This window comes from Ammospiza nelsoni, chromosome Z, assembly GCF_027579445.1.
Source record: "Ammospiza nelsoni isolate bAmmNel1 chromosome Z, bAmmNel1.pri, whole genome shotgun sequence".
In the NCBI taxonomy this organism is placed as follows: Eukaryota; Metazoa; Chordata; class Aves; order Passeriformes; family Passerellidae; genus Ammospiza; species Ammospiza nelsoni.
Window position 1 is genome coordinate 59350151 of NC_080669.1, and position 20736 is coordinate 59370886.

Here is a 20736-nt window from a genome sequence, read left to right on the forward strand (position 1 = left end):
CTGCCCTAATGTCAGTAAAGTCAGCAACAAGAAGAAAACCACTACACTTCTTAGTTCATGTGGAGGCGGCCGGCCGGGGATGGCTTGACCTGGACGCCGCAGCCTTCCCAGAGAGAGGTACTGCAAGAGACAACTTCGTAGGCGCCTTAGGCAGTGCTTCAGCCACAGGGTAACCTCAGCAAGGGGCAGGCAGCTCAGCTCTTAGCAGTGATTTCAGCGCTGCCTTGCGAGGTGTACCCTGGCCAACAGAGGGACAAGGAGACAAGAGCACCGTGTGGCTGTTCCGCAGAGGTGCCTTTATTCTAGCGCCCCACAAAGGATGCTGGTGATGGCAGCTCTCTCCTGAATGGGGCAGAAGCTGGGGGTTTTGTGGGGAAAAGCGGGGTTGGTACAAAGGGGAAAAACCAATCAGTCCCAACAAATCTGCGGGGAGTTCCAAAGCATGCTGAGAACTCACCATGACCAGGGAGGATTTCTCAATCCATGAGAGTTTGAGAAGATGTTATCATAGCCCATTCAAGGGATCTTATCATAGCCCATTCCCTCTCCAAGGGAGAGGGCTGGCATGCCCATCTGTCTCCACAAGTTCATATATACCTGAACATCCTATTTCTGGCCCTCTAAAGTACATAATAATTAATGGGATTACAGGTTAAACTCAACAAGCCAACACCTTAATACTGAGTCTGAAATACATAGAAATGTTCATGTATGATATTGTTTGCCTTTACAGTATGTGCTTCTAAACCAGTTACATTTTCCTTTCTGAATACAGGGTTTTTTGTTGGTGGTGGCTACGTTGATTAAATTCATGTCTGATAACTGAATTGATCTTAAGAAATTAACATTTACATCTGTTGTATATCCTAATCTAGATGAAGAAAAGTGGACAGGCCCTTGATTTTTGAGATATCTTTTCTGGGGAAATGTAACTGCCCATTTGACTTGTGGATCATGACTTGTTGGAGCTGATTTGAAGGTATAAACTCATCTTCCCAGCAAGGCTGGCATTTAATGCTGAAATTTGTCCTTATCAAAAGGGTAACCAAATGAGAACTGAACGCTGGAATTCCACAGAAAAAGCAAAGAAAGGTGTTTTGAGAGAATTGAGAGGAAGAACAACCAAGGCCCCAGTAAACTTGCTGAAAGGGCTTTTTGAAGGCGTTAAGGTGTTTCTTGTACTCTGGGTTAAATGCATGGGAAAAAAACCAAGAATGTATTCTCAAACAACTTTACTGGGAAACTTTAGAAAATCAGCGAGCTTTGGGAACAGATTTGGGACAAGACTCAATCAACATAAAACACTTCTCAGAGCATTAACTTCACCCATTCCACTCAGCAAACTTTAAACCCTTTTGATGTTAAGGTACTCAAAATGTTCCAAGAAGAGGCAATTAGAAGAAGAAGAGAAAGAGAGAAAATATGCAGAAAAGCACACAAATAGATACAAACTCTCGAGTTCCAGCAGTGTTCAGATAGATGCTTCAAGGTGAAGGTAGCATCAGGACATGTGGCCTCGTGCTGAGCTTACATACCCCTCGGCTTTCACGGGCCCAATCCCCCCGGGTGCCATTTCTGGTCTTTTGGCCACTCAGAAGCTGGGCCAGGGGCTCCAGGGCTGGAGCATGAAGTGTTTCCTCCAGTGTGCCAATGACTGGCAGCTCAGCCAGGTGGGGATACAGGCCCTTTGCAGGGTGTGAGGCAGTTCACTGCCTTGCCTGGGGAAGGCCTGACCTTTCCTCCTATACACATAGGTGTCCCAAAAGATCTCAAAATATCAATCTTTCCACTGTCTGACACCACCACAGGAAATTCTGCAAGGATAAATCTGCTCTAGTTTCAAGTGGGCAAGTTCTCAAACAGAATAAAAGGGCTGATGTTACTTTGATCTTCTTGTAGGCACCTCCAGTTCATAGTTATTAAAGTGAGCAATGAGTACTATGACCAGGACTAGAGGGGTTCTGTCCCCAACTGAGGGGAGGAAAGAGACAGTCAAATCTCCAGGACTGTGTGGATTGATGGCCTGGTTCATCAGACCCACAAGAGCAGGTGGCTTTCGTCAACACCAGTGCCAAATGTACCCTGATGCCATCGAGCCATGCAGGGGCAGGATCCATCTCTGTTCCTGGGGTGACAGGGGGGATCCCAACAGCTGACAGTACTGGAAGCTGAAGTGAGTCTTCAGCTGAGATGGCCACAAATGGCAAAACAGCCATGGCCCAGAGGCCCTGTGTATCCTTGGCATAGATTACCTCAGCAGAGAGTGTTTCAAGGGCCCAAAAGGGCATCATTGGGCTTTTGGGATAGCTGTTGTGGAGACAGAGGAAATTAGAGAGCTGGTCCCTCGTGCCTTAGAGGATGCTTCTGCTGTGAGACTGCTGAGGGTCAAAGAACAAAGGCACTGATCACTACCACACCAGTGCATTGTCAGAAACACAGCCCCAGGGCACTGCATGACCCCCATCCATGAGATGGTTCATGAACTGGAGAGCCCAGGAGTGCTCAGCAAACTCACTCAGCCTGCAGTAGTCCCGTATGGCCTGTGCAAAAGTCTAAGGGGAAGTGGAGACTTACAGTGAAATATCATGGCCTGAATGAAGTCACATCACCAGATGCTGCCATGCTGGATGTGCTCAATCTTCAGTGTGAACTGGAGTCTGTGGCAGCAAAGTGGTACCACCATAGACAGAATTCATGCCTTTTTCTCCATTCCTTGATCAGGACAGTGCAGGCACAGTTTGCTTTCACCTGCAGAAGAATCCAGTGTAGCACAGGGCTGGAAACACAGCCCCCCATTATTTTTACCTTGGCACTGGAAAAGGGTGAGGGTCCACAACATCTGCAGTACATCCATCATACCATTGTATAAGACAGCACAGCCGGGGAAGTGTTTGGAAAGGAGAGAAGATAATCCAGATCCTCCTGAAAGGAGGTTTTGTCATAAAACTAAGTAAAGTCAAGGTCAACTTCACAGGAAATTCATCTTTTAGGAGTAAAATGTCAAGATGGATATCCTCCAATTCCAATTAATTCAGCAACAAAATAGCATATCTGTCCCCACCAACCAGCAAGTAGGATCTCAAACTTTCCTAGGCCCTGTGGGTTTTTGAAGAATGTGTATTCCAGAGTTCAGTCAGATGTGACATGTAGGAATAATTTTAAGTGGGGTCCTGAACAAATCAAACTGTTTATGCAGTAGCCCTTGGGGCAGTCAGGAGAGGAGATGATGTTAAAAATCTGTTAAAGTTGGATTGACCCTGGATGGACCCTGGTCAAAGCCAGTGTAACATTCCCCTCTCCCAAGGGGGCAGGTAGGAGAAAATATGGAGGCAGGCTGAGGGCATGGTGCTGTGACAGGACCAGCTGCCCCTGCTGCCCGCTCTGCCTGTGGCATCTGCTGCTCTGGGGGTGTGCAGCTGCAGCAGGAAGCTGTGGGAAGAGGTGCTGCTGCCATGGCCCAATGGCTCTGGGACCCCATGGCTGTGCCCCCAGCACCTGAGTGCCACCCACAGTGGGGCTTACAGGGAAGGACATTAGAAGGGAGAGAAAGCAGCACACGGAGATTTTGTGAGGGAAATAACAATTTATTTCCTTTTCCTTGAATAAAGGGTTGAAAGAGCCCTGCTAGAGCTGCCAGTGGGGCAGCCTCTGGCAGGCCTGGGGAGAGCTCTAGGGCTGGGCCCCCTCTTTTGTCAGATATGCTGGGACCCAGGGGACAATCATTCCCTGCCCTGGGAGCAGTTGGGCTGCGACTGCTGCCCTGGGCAGGGGGAAGCCTCTGATGTACCAGCTTCCTCCTCATCAGAGCCTGTGGGGCTGCTGTTGGGAGTCCTTTGCTGGGAACTGCTGGAGCTGCAGCTGTTGGAGCTGCAGCTGCTGGTGGTGCTGCAGCTGCAGCTGCAACTACAACTGCAGCTGCAGATGCAGCTATTGCTGCTGAAGCTAGAGCTCCTGAAGTTGCTGGAGCTGGATGTGCTGAAGCTGGAGACCCTGAAATTGCTGGAGCTGGAGCTGGAACTGGAAGTGGAGCTGGAGCTGGAGCTGGAGCTGGAGCTGGAGCTGAAGCTGGAGCTGGAGCTGGAGCTGGAGCTGTTGCTGGAGCTGGCCACAGGGCTCATCCTGTTGTTCTCATCCCTGAGAGCACCAGAGGGCAGAAGCCTCTGGACCTCCTCACAGCACTGGATGACGACGCTGATGACATCATGGACCAGTGGTACCGTGTGTTCCTCGAGGAGAGGCTGCAGCACCTGGACCAGTATCTCAGCATTTGGCCCATAGATGCAAAGGCCCTGCAAGATGCTGCTCTCTACGGCGTCTACCACCCACCACTAGCCCTGGTATATTCCCTCCAGCCTCTCATGCAGCCAGGGCCACACGGAGTCCAGGAGATGCTGTCGTTGACAGAAAATTTTAGGCCAGACCTCAGGCAGGACACTGTCCACAAACTCCAGCCTTGATCCTTCCTGGGCTGCTGGAGACACTATCTCCTGTGGAGGAGGGGAAGGGGACGCCATGGGAGGATGGGAGCTGTTGTCATCCAGGCTGCCGAGAGCTCTCCCTCCCTGGCTGCTGCCATCCAGCGGCTCCTCAGGGACCGGGATGCATGTCTCCAGATAGTCGTCTTCTCCATGATCAGAAAATCGGACAGTCACTATTGTTCTTCTGCAGAGTGGGCACACTGGATTTCTCTGTGTCCACCACAGGATACAGCCCAGGCAAAACTGGTGGTGACAGGGCAGAGTAGAAGCCACATCCTCACAAGTGTCCTGGCAGATGGCACAGTTGCTGTTGCTCTCTGTGGACATTTTTGTGCTCTGCAGCACAGTTGTAGAGAGATAAGGATCAGGGGCTGTTTGCCCTTACTGCCATCACCTCCCGCAGGAGGGAGAGGCCATGGGCACTGGTTATCCTGGGGCAGGCCTCCCCTCCCAGCTCCCTGCGTCTCGTCATGCACCCCACAGCCACCCCAGAGGGACATTTTCCTTCACAGCTCACCCTCAGTGCTGCACCTGCAGTGCTTGGCTGCCTGAAGCAGGCAGGGCACTGAAACAGGAGTGATGGCTCTGAGACTGGCGCCAGAATCTGGCAGTAACAGGCACCACCCAGCACTAGAGCAGCCTGCCTTGATCCTCCACTCCACAATGTTGCTTGGATGGACTTCAGGCTGGAGCCAAACCGGCACAGGCTCTGCCTACTGAATATAGGCAGTGAGGGACACAATGTCATCATCCCTTCCTTCTGTGATGTCACAGTCCACTGCTCAGTGACATCAGCCTTCACTCATCAGTGACAGCAAATCAGGCATTTCGCCTTCTTGTCAACCCAAGAGAAGCAGGGAGGGAGGTAAGGTCACAACTCATTGCTAAGCGATGTCACAATCCACAGGCTGGCAACATCAGCCTCCTCCACCCGGTGTTGTCACCACAGGCCTTCCGTCCCTTTACATACATGGTGTTGGAGAAAAAAAATAATATAATTTCTTGTTTCCAACTTCTACATTCCCATGTTGCTCTCCCTTGGTCACCGGCATCACGTGTCTCTGGCCATGTGTCTCATCATGCTTTTTAAGTTCTCTCTGGCATACAGTGACAGGGCACAGGGGAATAATTCAAAGCTGTGCCAGAAGAGGTTGTTATTGAAATTGGCCAAATAGAAACTTTCTGACACAGATTTGAGTATTAGAAAGCAGGCAGTCTTTATTACACCATGCTGGTCACTCAGAGGATCCCTCCTCTAATTCAGTGCCCCGAGTGTCAGGTGAACAGAGCTTTTATCATAGACACTGATTACCCATTCATTAGTGATCCCTGCTTACTTGATGTATATCTATTACTTTATTTTACAAATTTGCACCCCTTATTGGAAGTCCTCATATGATTCTTTGGGGTCTGTCTTCAATGTCTGGGGTCCTTTTTAGGTGGCTGTTCCTTACCCCCTGCTTTGGAGTAAGCACAATATCCTTTTTTGCGCAATAACTTCTGCTTTGTCAGCCTTGCAGAACTGAGCTGGCATCCTGCTTGTGTTTTGCATGACTTCTGTCTGCCTGAGTTACATCCTTCATCCAGTTCTTCAAGCTGTGCTGCTCTGTTCTATGGTTGTTATCAAGTGCCCCCTTTTCTTGAGACAAAGTTCCATATGGGAGCTCATTTCTTAATGCCTATAATTTCATTTTACAGTGTAAGCATTCCAACAGCTATAGACTGATGTTTTAACCAGTCCAGCTGGGTAACCATGAAGTAAGTTTGGTCCAGATTTCTTCAAATCCCAAGGAGATGTTGTCTTGAGCTAAGGGGCTTTGGCTCTTTTGATTCTGGAATAATGTGTCCACGATTTTACTCTATCCATTTCAATGCAGTAAAATTGTCAACAGAAATTGCAAAATCTTACTTGGGTTGTAGCAGAGCAGTTTCCCCAGTCTTTCAAGTACACCCAAGCTCTTGGCTGGAACTTGTTCACTGGTATGTCCAGTCCTGTTGGTCTGGAGATGGCCACTGCTTGTTGTAAATCCTGTAAAGTTTTGCTAAGAGAAATGAGGTAATTATTAAAATCAACATCTCCTTATATGTGTGCGTTTCCTGAAATGTGTGGGACTTTGTAGGGTCAGCCATACAGCGGCTTATAGGGCCAGATTTTACTGGTGCCCCATGGCTGAATTCTAATTCAAAGCAGAGCAAGAGGTAAGACTTGAACCCATGTCAAGGAGATTTCCTAACATATTTTACCCAAGTTCAATTTGATTGCATAATTCATTCTCTCTACTTTGCCACTAGCTTGGGGCCTATAAGGCGTATGAAGATCCCAAGCTATTCCCAAGGCTTTCCTATCCTCTTGTATCCCTTCTGCAATAAAGTGCGAACCTCTATCTTATGACATTCCCAAAGGCACCCCAAATCTAGGTATTGTATGATTCAACAGCATTTTAGCCACTTCCCTAGACTGGTTAGGATGACAAGGGAAGTCTTCCAGCCACCTGGAAAAGGTATCCACCAGAACTAGTAGGGACTTATACCCCCATTTTCTGGGAAATTCAGTAAAGTCCATTGGCCACTATTCCCTTGGAACACATCCAGATTTTATGCCTCTTAGCACTACATGGTGAGCTGTGTTAGGGTTGTCTCTTTTACAAACTATACATTTTTGGAGTCTTGATTGTACAATCTGAGCCATTTCAGACCCAATTATAGATTTTTGCAAATGTTTCAAAAGTTTTTCAGGAGTACAATGAGTGGCTTTGTGTTTGCAATCCACTTTTTCATGCAAAAGTGATTCTGGGACTACTCTTTGCCCAGCTGGGATAATTGCCTAGCCTTGTGGATCAAATCTGGCTTCTACAGTTTCAATTAGTTGACAGTCTGTAACATTATACTCTGGTTTTTCTACTGGGAGGGGTATCTCTGGCAAGGGTATTAAAGATAAAACTTTGTTTTCTAACATGTTTTTTTCTGCAGCCTTGTTGGCTGAATGTTTCCCCAATTCCAGTTTGGTCTTATCCACTTGGTGTGCTCTGCAATGCCTGATGGCAACTTCCTCTGGTTTCTGGATACTTTCAAGTATACCCAAGATTTGTTTTCCATCTTTGATCGATGTGTCTTGAGGTGTCTGTAGGTCCCTGTGACAGACCAGCTGCTCCTGCTGCCCGCTCTGCCTGTGGCATCTGCTCTGCTGCAGGTGTGGCAGCTGTGGCAGGATTTCCTGTGGGACCAGGTACCACTACTGACATGGCCCTCGAACTCCAGGGGCCCATGGCTGTGCCCCCAGCACAGGGGTGTCACCCACAGGGGGCACAAGGGAATGAGAAAGGGCATTAGAAGGGAGATCAACCAGTGTCTAGGGACTATGTGAGGAAAATAACAATTTATTTGCTTTTCCTTGAATAAGGAGTTTCAAGAGCCCTGCTAGAGCTGCTGGTGGATTGGCCTCTTGCTGGGTCCCCTCCTCTTTTTGGGACACCAGGTCTACCTGGCCCCTGTGCCAGCCAGAAGCAGAGGTGCTGTGCCTTCTGCCCTGGGCAGAGGGACCTGCCACTGTCACCAGCTCTTTCCACAGGTCATCCTGATGCTGGTCCTGCCCTGCAGGGATGGGCACAGGGGGGCAGTGGCTGTGAAACCCAGGGCAGGGGCTTTAACATTGCTCTCAATGAATTGTCTGGAAATGACAGTTCCTCTGTCAACCAAGGCTGTCAGTGTTTCTGGGGTTGTATTAATGAGAAGGGTAGAGTGTGGGTTTGTGGTTTAATGGAGAGCAAAGTGGTGTCAGAATTAAATTGATTTCAATTCTTTCTTTCATGGTATTTTGTCTATTAAAAGTCTTAAAATCAAGGACATCTTTTTGGAATCTGCTGTCTGTGACCTTGATAGAAGCCAAATACCCTTCAGAACCTTGAACTGACTAAGGAAATGCAGGAACTCTTTTAGCTTTTCTTAGAGGGAAGAAAAAAAACAAACCCAAACCTGTTTTCTGAATCCTTGGAAAATCTGACTTATCCAAGAAAGTATAATTTGTAATGTACAGATTTTCTGTTCATCATTCATTCAGATGCCTGTGAAGCCAGACCAATAATGCTCTCTTTAATGATTTAACGCAGCTGATTGACACCAAACCACTTGAAATTTTGGCCTCAACTGTTTTGTGGAGAAAAGAAGAAACCTCACAACCTTATAAAAGTTGTAAAGCTTGGTATGTTTTTTATGGGCGCCAGACACATTTGGAGAATGCTCTCCTCAAAAGGCATGCATACCTCTGAGGATTTCAGGTCTCCTTTTATCTCCCCTTCCAAATACATATATATACAGTTTCACAATAGGGTCATACATATTCATTCCGCGTGACATTTATCGCTAGTTCCTCTTTATCAAAAGAATTTGTAGGTCAGGGCAGATCAACTCTGTGGTCCTTTCTGTTTTTTTCTCTCTGGTGCCTCACTATCTCTGTCCTGCAGTTTTTCCCTTCAGCTTTGGCCTCACAGACTTTTCACCTCTCCTAGACATTTTACCTAATTCAAAATGGATTTTTACTCTGTCTCACAACTTTCAATGATATTTTGAATATGAGAATTTCCATTCCAGGGAGGAACAGAATGCATTTGCACAGTTCCATTATGGGTTTTTTTTCAACACACAGATTCTTTCATGTGAAAAACACCAATCACTTGCTTTTAAAATTTTTAAAAGTTTAATAGTAATAAAATGGTTAAAAAGAATAGTAACACAATTAGATGAATAACAATTTGGACAAATTGAATTAGGACAATATGAGACGATAAAAACAAAGAGTTAACGCATGTCCAGGTACCTTTTTCTGGGCATCACGAGCCCGGAAAAGGACCCCTGCTAACAAAGGATTAACCTTTAAGAACAATAGCACGTTGCATATTCATACACTTCATACATGGTGCATAAATTCCATTCAAACACAGGATTCCGTCTGGTCATTGTCAACTTCTTCCTTCTAATCCTAACAGCGCCTCCAAGGCGGGAAGAAGTTAGTTTCTTCTGATAAGAAGGCAATAAATTCCCTTTCTCTGAAAGATTTAGGTGTCCTGTGGCTGCTACCTCGCTGCAAGTCTTTTCTGTTAAACAAAGCATATTACATAGCATAGTTTATATTTTAACAATTTTTATAACCTAAAACTATATTTAACACAGTACTTAAGAGAATTAATACAGCATTACTTTCTAACACAACACATATAATATTAATTTTAAAATTTATGAAAAGCCAATCATAAAATACATGCATTTTTCACAATCCCCACTCTTACTCTTTGTAAATCATTTGGCTTGAGCAATATTTTTTATTCACTTGCATCTTCTGGACTATGCTGGCAAAATAAAACAGGGGATTACACAAGTAAGAAATATAAAAACAGTTGTAACACAAAATTAAAGATCTTAATTTCTTCTAATACATTACCACACCAGCTAGATTTTAATATTGTTTTATAATTTTTGGACTGGTACCTGGGTTATTATATGCATATATATTTTTCTTCTTTGATTTCTTTTGCTTTTGCTAGAATGACTTTACTGTGGTCATCAATTTTCAATAATCTGATATATTGAACTTTCCACAAACACCGCCTTCTTTGGCCAATAAATACTTCTTGTGTCTCCCTAGACCAAGGAATGCCCCCCAGGGTCTCCACAATTCCCCATGTTTTGTATTATTAAAGAAGCTTCTCTGAAGGATCAACTGAATCAACACAAAATGACAAAACCAAAAGCACTCATAAGACAATTTTTCAAAAGGCAAACAATTCTGAGTTCCCAATGTGCCAACAGATTTCTTGGTGTCTTAGATCTGACAGGAGGGATGCAGGGTTTTCTTAGCACAGTTTATCAGGAAACTGAGTCATACATACTGAACCTCTGGTCCATGGCATCCTCACTGTCATTTTGGGCCCGTGTAGTGAGGAGGTCCAGAGGCTGCTGTGCTCTGGTCCTACCTGGGATGAAAACAATGGCTCTGTGGCCAGTGCCAGCTCCAGGTCCAGCAGCTCACAAGAGGAGACTCCTTCTAGAAGCTCTGTTGGCTCCAGTGTGGAAGACCAACAGAGCACACTGGAAGCCAACCCTCCTTTGTAGCCCCCCCCCAGCTGCGCCCATCATCAGTGCAGAGCAGGACCTGCCCCAGAGGACCTATGGCAGGAGCTCATGGCTGTGGCAGGTCCCCCTGCCAAGGGTAGAAGTCACAGAACCTCTGCTCCTGGCTGGGACAGGGGCTGCTCACCCTGGTGTCCCACGAAGAGGAGGGATCCTGGGCCCCAAACTCTGCCCAGCCTTGTAAAAGGCCACCTTGCTAGCAGCGCTAGCAAGGTTTCTGCAGCCATTCAGTCAAATAAGAGGAAACAAATTTCTTTATCTGACACAGTCTCTGCACATAGCTTTCTCCCCCTTCTCCTGGTGCCTTTCCCTGACCCCACGTCCTAGCACTGACCAGGAGCTCCAGGGCTGTAGGAAATGCTATGTGAGCCATGATGATGGAGGAGTTACTGATAAAAACACTGGGGTGATTCTTTCATAGGAGTCATGAATGGAAGATTGACCAACCTTCCAGCCAATTGTATGCCAAAAGTTTCCATTATTTAAATAATTGACTGCAGTAAATTAGAAAAAGGAAAGATATGGAAGCAAATTAAATCTCCTACAGCTGCTGGCTTTCCTCAGGCTCCATGGTCTATGTGTTGCTAGACTTACTTCATTTAGGCAGAATATTAACTGCCCTGACTTGTTGGAGACTGACCACAAGGTCTCATCTGTGGTGAGCAGTCACTAAAATTAGCTCAGCAGATTAGCTCTTCAGCTGTCCAAGTGTAGCAGAAATACATATTCTCTGCTGCATGACTGTGTGGCAGCAGCTGCTGGTGTGGATTTGTCAGCCTTGCTCCATGGATTACTCCTGGGAAGGAATTGTGTGCACAGGCACAGTATGATGGCTTCGATCTCCTCTAATTACTCCAATCAGATGATGGCCAGAACTTTTAGGCAAAAAGCATCATGACAGAATAATTTGCAGTATTCTTCAAACTACTCCTGTGGTTTTGATTTGCTTACTGATTAGGTTCAGTGTGTGGCCTCAAGAAAACAGTCCAGAAAGAATAGGCAAATCTCAGATTGCAAGTTAGAGTGCAAGTCTTTAATCTGCTGTTTTTGCAGCATGTACAAACAACTTTGCAAAAAAATCTCTTAGTTCTTGCTATACCTATCCAGAACCTGACACTCTCCTTATTTTATTTTGATTTGAGATCCAAGCATGATTTTTTTCTGGACAGGGAAGTAGGAACCAGCTGCAAATACAGACTACAAGTGTGAATCTATACTGCAGGAACTGAGCTGTAGCTTGGAATTAAAGGCAAGAAGTGATGCCATGGTAAATGTGAACATTTAGTGCTGACATAGGAGCCTTCTGCAATGCTCCACCAACCCATGGTTCACATTGCTATAAACTCTCTTGCTAATGTTACAAAGAGTGTTGAAGAGCTGACTATAAGTAAAAAAAATAGCCAGAATGTTAATTTTTGTTAATATGGTGAACAGTGACTATCTAATAATTCAGACCTCACAGAAGTGAGTATTCAAATTTCCACTTAGTACATGCTGGCAGTTTTCATTTGAAATCAACAGGTCTATACAAATTAAGTTATCCATAGGAATTAATTTGCTCTATGGTCTAACTAAAAATGCCTCATGGTCCAGTAAGTTTAGTAGAAATTTGCAAAGTCAACAGTCCACAGATTTTCATTTCTTGTTTAGTGGCTATTCTGCAGGAAAGCTTTTACAGACTAATCAGTTTGGATGTAATCAAAATGCCAGTACATTTCATATAGCCATTTTGGTATTAGAACAAAACCATAAGACTGAACAGCCTTTTAAAAAATATTTTAAAATAAATTTTCAAATCAACAGTCTGAGTAGGACTCAAATAAAAACTCTACCAAACTTCAACTCCATTGGAAGATTCCCTTGTCACCCTGTGGATAAACTCTACATTCAGAAGATTAAAAGTCCCAGTTATGGTGTTTTTGGTATGGTTAGGAATTGGGGAAGGGTCTTCTTCCTTCTCAACTCCATGCTGCAGTGCCTTTGGGATATGGCCTGCTGGCTGTTGTTTGTGCAGCCCTGGTATTTCTACATGAGGCAGAAAGTGCAATTGCATTTCCAGCCAAAAGCCCATGAGGAGGGGGGCATGCAGAGCATTGCCAGACACAGACCAGCAGCTGTGCCACAAGAGGGTTTTGGTTCCTGCCAGTGCAGCTGGTGCATCTTTTCCGTGATTGCCTCCCCTTCCCAGGTGCCCATGGATAGTAGGTGCAGGGTTCTGCAAGGGGTATGGAACAGGGTGGGGATGTCTGCTGGCAACAGAGTGCAGCAGACAGCAAACAGTCTAGGATGTTCCTGGAGTGTGTGACAGAGAACTTCTGACACAGCTGGTGACTGAGCCAGTGAGGGAAGGCACTGCTAGACCTTCTGTTTGTGAAGAGAGAAGGGCTGGTGGGGGACAGGAGGGTTGGAGGCGGCCTTGGGCTCAGTGATCACAAAATGCTGGTGTTTGATTCCCAGAGAAGGAATGAGAGATGTTGGGGAAGTGTTTGCCTGCAACAAATTGTGAATTTGTTAAGCTTTAACAGGCAGTGCTTAGTTGTACCTTCCCTCACACCAGTGGTTAGAGTGTGCAAGTGGATAGCATAGCCTTGAGAGTAAAGACAGTGGGCCTACTGAGGAGGTAGCTGCAATGCATTCAAGGAGAAGAAGGCTCTTAACCATGGGAGGAGAATTTGAGGAATGGGATGTTCACCACATGACCACCAGAGACCCTCAAGACCCCTACTCTAAATGTCAGTAATTTTGGGGAAGTGATTTAAACATGTCAAATACTTTGTGAGAATGTTTAGCCTGTGAGTTTGAGCAAAGTAATGAATAAAAGTAATGAAAGTAATGTTTTAGTTCCATGGATACTAACATGTGAGTGTGCATGTTTCAGGGAAGTGATTCCCCACGCACCCAGCACTGAAACAAAATAATGCCTCTTTTCTCACACTGAGCTGGCAGTGTGGATCGAGTACCTGCTCGGAAACTTTCATTTTGGTCATTTCTATTGAAGCATAAAGAATGGTTGAAATGAAATATTTTCCAGCTGTTTCCATCTTGTTTACCTTTTGCAGGACCAAGGTTCTGTGCTGCAGGTGTCCTGGGTGTGTGCAGAGCAGTGCATCCCCAGAAACCCCTTGGTTTGCCCACAAGTTGTCATGCCTTGTTCCCAGATGTACCCAGATCTGGCAGGAGAAAGAGCCCCAGCGCAGTGGGCACCGTGCCCTGCCCAGCCGGGGCTCTCTGGCACAGAGCAGCAGCAGCGCCAGCACTGTTCAACCTGCTCCTGCCTTGGCTTCCCCTGGGATACAGAAGCCTCTGGAAATCAGCACTGCCAGTTGCGTTCTCAGCTTGGAGCAGCTGCTGCTAGTGGGCGGATGCTGCCAGTTTGACTGCTTCCAAAGGGGAAGAAAGGCAGAGCAGAAGAAGAGATGTACATACAGAACAGCCCTGGGAACATCCAATGAATATGCAGATATATGGGGTGATTTGTTAGGAATTACTTCAGCTGCTGTACCAATAGTGCTTTCTCTCCTCATTCTGTACAATGCTTTAAGCCATTTTCTTCACCTGGTTTCCTTTGTTTGAGTCCCATCTGAGGGCTCAGTTGGGGTACACTCTGTAGGTGCTTGGGGCACTCTTGGAATTCCTCTTGGATCCCTTGAACAACAGGGTTTGGCCCATGGGGGGAGTTTGTGCTGCTTTGTGTCAGAGGAGAACTTCCGAGGCCATGTTGTGTTTGCTGTAGGGAAGGTTGATTATTGCTTTGCATAAACTCACAGACTAACATGCTTTGTGATGCTTTGCTTTGTCATACTTTGCTTTGTGATGTCAGGGCATGGTCGCCACATTGTCGTGGTGACATCAGAAGGTTGCCTTGTTACACGGAAGGCCTCAGTGCCAGAGCAGCCTTAGGGCTTGTTCAGATCAGGAGCATCCTCCTGACTGCGGCCTTTGTGAGTGTGTAGCTGCACACTTACAGGAGTTTTCATTTTTCTAGAGTGGTGTAAACTTGCTACAATGATTGAACAACTTGCTGGAGCAGTTTGCACAATGTGTGGCACTGTTTATTCTGCCTATTATATGACTAGCCTGGCAAGTAAGTAGAGGTTTCAACTCTATTTAGGTTGGGGTGTAAGCTAACCTGGCTTTTGCATGTCTTCCTGCTCTTTCTTAGTGACTGAGCTGATTTTGAAAGAGAAAGAGCACTAGGATGTCACTGGTTTGGTAAAGCTCCTGTCAGGACATTCAGCTAAAAAGGGGGTGTCTGTCATTTCCTCAGTTTGCTGGATCAAGCAGGACAACTTCCAAAATGCAGACAGGGAGGCCTTCTCAGAAGGCCTTCTAAAAACTTTGTAGTTCTCCCCAGAACTGAGGGAAAGCTTCTTTTATTCTAAAGTTGGTAATGAAAGGATTTGACTGTCTATTTTGACCCTTGACTGAGTGCTAAAAGAGTGATTCCCTTAGTAGTGAAGTGCAAATGCCAAGGCAGTGAGTGTCTGCTCCTGAGACCTGGAGCTGCTGCTGTGCTCTTTCACAGCAGAACTGCCACAGCTCAGGGGGATTTTGGGGAAGCTTTTCTGGGTGACTGTTTCCAGCAACTTAATGGGAATTAGCGCATGCAACTTCTTTTTTTAAAAAAGTACCTGAAAGAAAAGAGAGCAAAAGCTGCTTTATCTGTTGGACAGAGCAGAAGCATTGAGTGTTGAAGAACAATTTGCATTTTCTTGGTCATGTTTGTATTCATTTACTGGCTGAAAAAGCCGAAGTGTAGGCACAACCAAGATTATTGTCCTGATCTCTTGCTGGTTGTGTGAAAGAACTATGTCACGTGGAGGGATGTTGATAATGAAAAATATTCTCTGTTTGGGTTGACCTCTTCTGTCGGATTCAGCAGCCCAGGCAGTTTTCTCACAGCACTTGTTCATTTTCCCTTGCCCACTCCAGATCACATGATCCGTGTATTCAGAGGTGCTGATCCTGAGGTGAGTGAGAAAGGAATATTTCATGTTCCTGGTGCTTAAGAATTGTAGAGCAAGCTGCAAGCTTGGCCTGTGGCAGTAGAGTGTAGAGGGCCAGCTGAGTAGGCTGAAAGAAAATCCATTTCCACGTCTGCAGCAGCAATAACAAAGGCATCACTGGCTATTTCCTAATTTTCCATTTCAGAACTTTCAAGGAATGAAAAGCTCATTTTGCAGAGAGAATGTTGCCTCTTGATAGTAGCCAGGGTGTAATGTCTAATTCAGAACTATTAGCAATTCTGTTGAATTAGCTCATTTATATTTAGTTGCAGTGACTTAGAATCCCATTGTTATCAAAGTTTCTGATTTGTCCTTAGTACAGCTGGTTGTAGAAATAGAGCTAAATAGAATAAAGTGCTGAATAGAAATAAGGTTATAAATTATAGGTAACTTTCTGTCCCTCATACTGCTGTCTACCCACAGATCACAGAATCAACAGCAGTCTCTCCTCTGGCTCCCTCTGTTCATGGAGAGGAGACCGAAGAGGAGGCAAATGACGTGGATGAGCGCCAGCCTCCAGCTGTGGTCACACCACAACCTGAACATTCTGAGCCAGTAAGTGCCAGTTGTGTGTGCTGCTGTCTTTAGTGCAAGGCCGAGCTGCAAGTTTGTGACCAGCCGGCACTTGCTGTTGCTGGCTGAGGATGCTGAGGGCTGGAGTCCTGCCAGGACCTAGTGATTGCCCCCAGCCTTTGACAGCTGGAAAATGGGCTTTGATCTGTCATGTTTAGGCACCAGCTTCCTGGCATTTTGATAGGGGCCAGCCTGAAGCATGAAGGCTCCCTGATCCCAGAGCAGGGAGCATGTCAAAGACACTGTGCTCAGCTCACTGTGCACAGCCTTGTCACATACACAGGGGACACTGTGGCGTGGAGAGACCTGTCCCCCTGCACAGATTGGCCAAGTAGCTGCAGGTACAAGAAAATGTTGATCTGACCACACAAGATCTTTGTGGTGCTTTGTCCTCACAAACTTCTTGGGTGTACTTACTTGGGAGTATTTCAGAGACATACTGGGGATGTAGAGTTGCTGCTTGAAGTCAGGGATTTTGGTGCCTTTGTTGCCAGGTAGCTCTTTTGCCTCTTCAGGCAGAGTAGCCAGTAGCAGAGCAGATAAGTGCTCAGAAGTCTGCCTGGTTTTTGGCCTTTGATAAACTGCAATGAGATGACTCTTTCTCTGGGAAACAACAGGCAGAACAAGATGACACAGTCTCAGGCTGCACCAAGGGAGATACAGGCTAGAATTAAGGAGGAAGTTTTTCACAGAAAGAGTGGACAAATACTGAAATCATCTACCCAGGGAGGTGGTGGAGTCACCATCCCTCGATGTGTTTAAAAAAAGACTGGATGTGGCACTTGGTGCCATGATCTAGTTGAGGTGTTAGAACATGGGTTGGACTCGATGATCTTAAAGGTTTCTTCCAACCTAGAAATTCTGTGATTCTGTGATTCTGTGTGTTGTCCATGAAGCTGTGGGGGGCTATTCTTACCTAGTGCGGCAAAAGAAACAAAGTGAGTAGTTCTGAACCCTTCTTCTGAGGCAAAAACCAGATGCTGCATGTGTCTGTTGATACCTTCTATTGTGTAGTCTGCTTTGAAAACTGCATTGGAGCCTAGAGTGGGAGCAAAGCTGCAAGTCCTTGACTGCTGTCTTGTGTTGCTAAAACCAGGATGTACACCTTGAAACGGTGGATGCTGTGTTTGAAGTGAAATGGGCACCTTTGTGGCTGGGGAGCTGCGTGGGCCAAAAGGACGCAGGGCTGGAGGCCTTGAGCAGCTGAAAATGAAGCAGGGTGTGGCCAGGGGGCCAAGAAGGCCAAGGGCATGGTGGCCTGTGCCAGCAGCAGTGGGGCAGCAGGAGCAGGGCAGTGGCCCTGTGCTGGGCAGTGCTGCAGCCACAGCTGGAGTGCTCTGTGCACTTGTGGGCTCTGGGAAGCAGAAAGGCATGGAGGGGCTGCAGCGTGTGCACAGAAGGACAGGGTGCTCTCGGGCAAGGGGTGCAGCACAAGGCCAGTGAGGAGGTGCTGAGGGAGCTTTAGCCTGGACAATGGGAGGCTCTTGAGGGACCTTCAGGAAGACTTCCATCAATCCCTGCTTGACCGTGCTCAGCACGAGGGCTGTTTCACTGCCAAACATCCCCTCACTGCATCCAAGGGCTTTAGACACTAGAGTAGGTGACACTTCCATCTTGTGCTTTGTTGGTTCCTTGGTTTGCTAGGAGGAGAAGGCCTGTTCATTTTCTTCTCTTTCCAGCAAGCAAAGATGCTTCTGCACAACGTTTCCAGCCCTGGATGGGATTGTGATCCAGTCTGAGTTTTCCACATCTGCAGCAGCAGTAGCAAAGGCATTGCTATCGCTTTCCTAGTTTTCCATTTCAGTGCTTTCAAGAACTAAAGGCTCCGTTTTGCTGCAACAACCTTGCTTGCTGATAGCAGCCAGGGAGGAAAATCAACTTCATATCCATCTAGAGTTCTCTTGAGATGGCCCATTTGAATTTGGTGGCTGTGATTTAGAACGCCTATGTCGCTATGAAATGTTTTGATTTCTCCTTAGAAAATGTGGTGGGTAGATCTGAAAAGAAGTGAGGTTCTGCATGATAGGTAACAGCCTGTCCCTCATGCTTCTCTCTTGCCACAGATGACAGAACCAAGAGCCGTCTCTCCCCTGGCTCCTGCTGCTCCTGGAGAAGAAGCCAAAGAAGAGCAAAGTGAGGTTGATGACCGCCAGCCTCCATCAGTGGTGACACCACAAAACTCAGAACCTGTAAGTGCCAGGTGTGTGTGGTGCTGTCTTTAGTGCAAGGCAGAGCTGCAAGTCTTGGAGCAGCCAGCACTTTGCTGTTGCTGGCTGAGGATGCTGGGTGCTGGAGTCCTACCAGGAGCTAGGGATTCCCTCCAGGCAGCGACCACAGAACTTGGCCTTTGAGCTGTCATGTTGAGGCAGCAAAGGGCTGGTGCCTCTGGGAGAGCATCTGGCTGCTTGGCTCAGGGAAGCTCTCTCTCTTGGCTTCTGCAGCGCTATGGCCAAGGGCAAAGGAGGGAGTGCTGGAGGTGCCAGGCCTTGGTTTGTTTGTTTTCCCTTTTTGGAAAGATGTGTTGGGCTTGTGAAAGCGGTCTGCACTTTCCTTGAGTAGTTCTTCACTTGTACAGTGTGTTTTGGGCCAGCTGTCTTTTGGCTTTTGATAAGCTGCAAGAGGAGGATTGTGTTGTCCATGCAGCTGTGGGGGCCATTCCTGTCCCGCGTGGCCAAAGAAACAAAGTGGGGAGTTGCGAAGCCTTCTTGTGAGGCCAAAAGCAGAAGCAGCCAGTTTCTGTTGGTGCATATTTTGGTGCAGTCTGCAGCTTTGGCAAGTGCCTTGGAGCCTGGAGTGGGGGTGAAGCTGCAAGCCCTTGACTGCTGTCTTGTGTTGCTTGGAAGAGGAAGGCCATTGTGTAATGGTGCGTGTGGTATCTGAGGGGAAATGGGCACCTTTGTGGCTGGGGAGCTGCGTGGGCCAAAAGGACACAGGGCTGGAGGCCTTGAGCAGCTGAAGATGAAGCAGGTGTGGCCAGGGGGCCAAGAAGGCCAAGGGCATGGTGGCCTGTGCCAGCAGCAGTGGGGCAGCAGGAGCAGGGCAGTGAGCGTGGCCCTGTGCTGGGCAGCGCTGCGGCCACAGCTGGAGTGCTCTGTGCACTTGTGGGCTCTGGGAAGCACAAAGGCATGGAGGAGCTGCAGCGTGTGCACAGGACAGGGTGCTCTCGGGCAAGGGGTGCAGCGCAAGGCCAGTGAGGAGGTGCTGAGGGAGCTTTAGCCTGGACAATGGGAGGCTCTTGAGGGACCTTCAGGAAGACTTCCATAGATCCCTGCCATAGATCCATAGATCCAATCCTCACCACAAGGGCTATGTCCCTGCCAAACATCCCTTCACTGCATCTAAGTGCTTTAGACACTGGAGTAGGTAACACTTTCGTATTTTGTTTGTTTATTTGTTTGGTTTATTGCTAGGCTTCTCCTTGTGTAATTTCTCCTTCTCCAGGGAGCAAGGGAGCTTTTTCTTAATCTTTCCTGCCTTTTTCCAGCATTGGCAGAAGTTCTGCTAGAATTTTATTTTGCAAGGAGGCAGTTCTGGAAGATGCAGTATTTTACACAAGAACACATAGTTTGGGGCAGGGATGTTGGTGCAGAACGAGCTGTTCTGGTGCCAGACCAGCCAGTAGGGCTTACACATCACTTTCAGGTTAACGGCTCCCATGTCTTTTGGCAGCCCAGGGAATCAGTGTGGGTTGTGTTTGGGAATTGAGCAGGAAATCAATGCCCTTGCATTCCAGCTGCTCCTCGGAGATCACAGGAGCTGGGAAGGGCTGGGCTGCATTTCTGATTCTCAGCCACTTCAGCACTGTCAGTGTGGTCGAGTCCAAGAGAAGAACTTGCCCGAGCAGAGATGCACAAAGAGTGCAGTTCCCAGTGCAATGCTCTGGGTCTGATTGCATTCCATAAGGACCCACTCACTCCAGATTCCCCAAGAGTGTGGGCTACTGAAGCAACAGGAGAGCAAGTTCAGGATGGCTGCTGATTGGGGCACTGCTACCGAGTGTTGATGTGTGTAGCGACAGAAAGGACAGTATTGATTCAAGTGACCCCCACGTGGCAAATAATGTGCTTGGACTCTATGATTTAGAAGGTTAAACAAATGCTTTATTAAGCTATGTTATGTTACACTAGTACTATATAAAACTATTCTCAAGAGATACTATACTTAAAAGATACTAAAGAAAAACTTGTGGCTGTCTCCAGACAGTCATGACACAGCTTTTATCTAATTAGCTAATCAATCTAAACAACTATCACTAAAATCCAATTAACAAATCACTTTCAGTAAACAATCACTATAACACATTCTACATGTACTAAACAACAAGAACAGCAAGTAGAGATAATAATTGTTTTCTTTTCTAAGTTTCTCACTACCTTCCCTTAAAAAACACCTAGGCGAGAGAATTATATCTCTCTCCTGTTCTCCATATATATCTGTTCAAAAAATATAAATACCACAGTACAGTAAAGAGAGATTATAAAAGTGGGATCTGTCTATCTCTCTATTTGAGTCTTCCTGGCTCTGCCCAAAGCAGTTGAAGATGCAAAGCTCACATA

At 46.6% G+C, this 20736-nt stretch overlaps 1 protein-coding gene across 1 annotated transcript in view; it reads left to right on the forward strand.

Annotated features, from left to right (window-relative positions):
* LOC132087070 (serine/threonine-protein kinase PAK 3-like) overlaps positions 1-20736 on the forward strand; it is a 35390-nt gene that overhangs the window by 3306 nt on the left and 11348 nt on the right. The window contains exons 2-7 of the mRNA XM_059493098.1: positions 4177-4337; positions 7606-7704; positions 12790-12802; positions 14587-14685; positions 15534-15571; positions 16031-16162. Coding sequence (XP_059349081.1) covers positions 4177-4337; positions 7606-7704; positions 12790-12802; positions 14587-14685; positions 15534-15571; positions 16031-16162 — 542 coding nt within the window. The remainder of the gene's footprint in view (positions 1-4176; positions 4338-7605; positions 7705-12789; positions 12803-14586; positions 14686-15533; positions 15572-16030; positions 16163-20736) is intronic.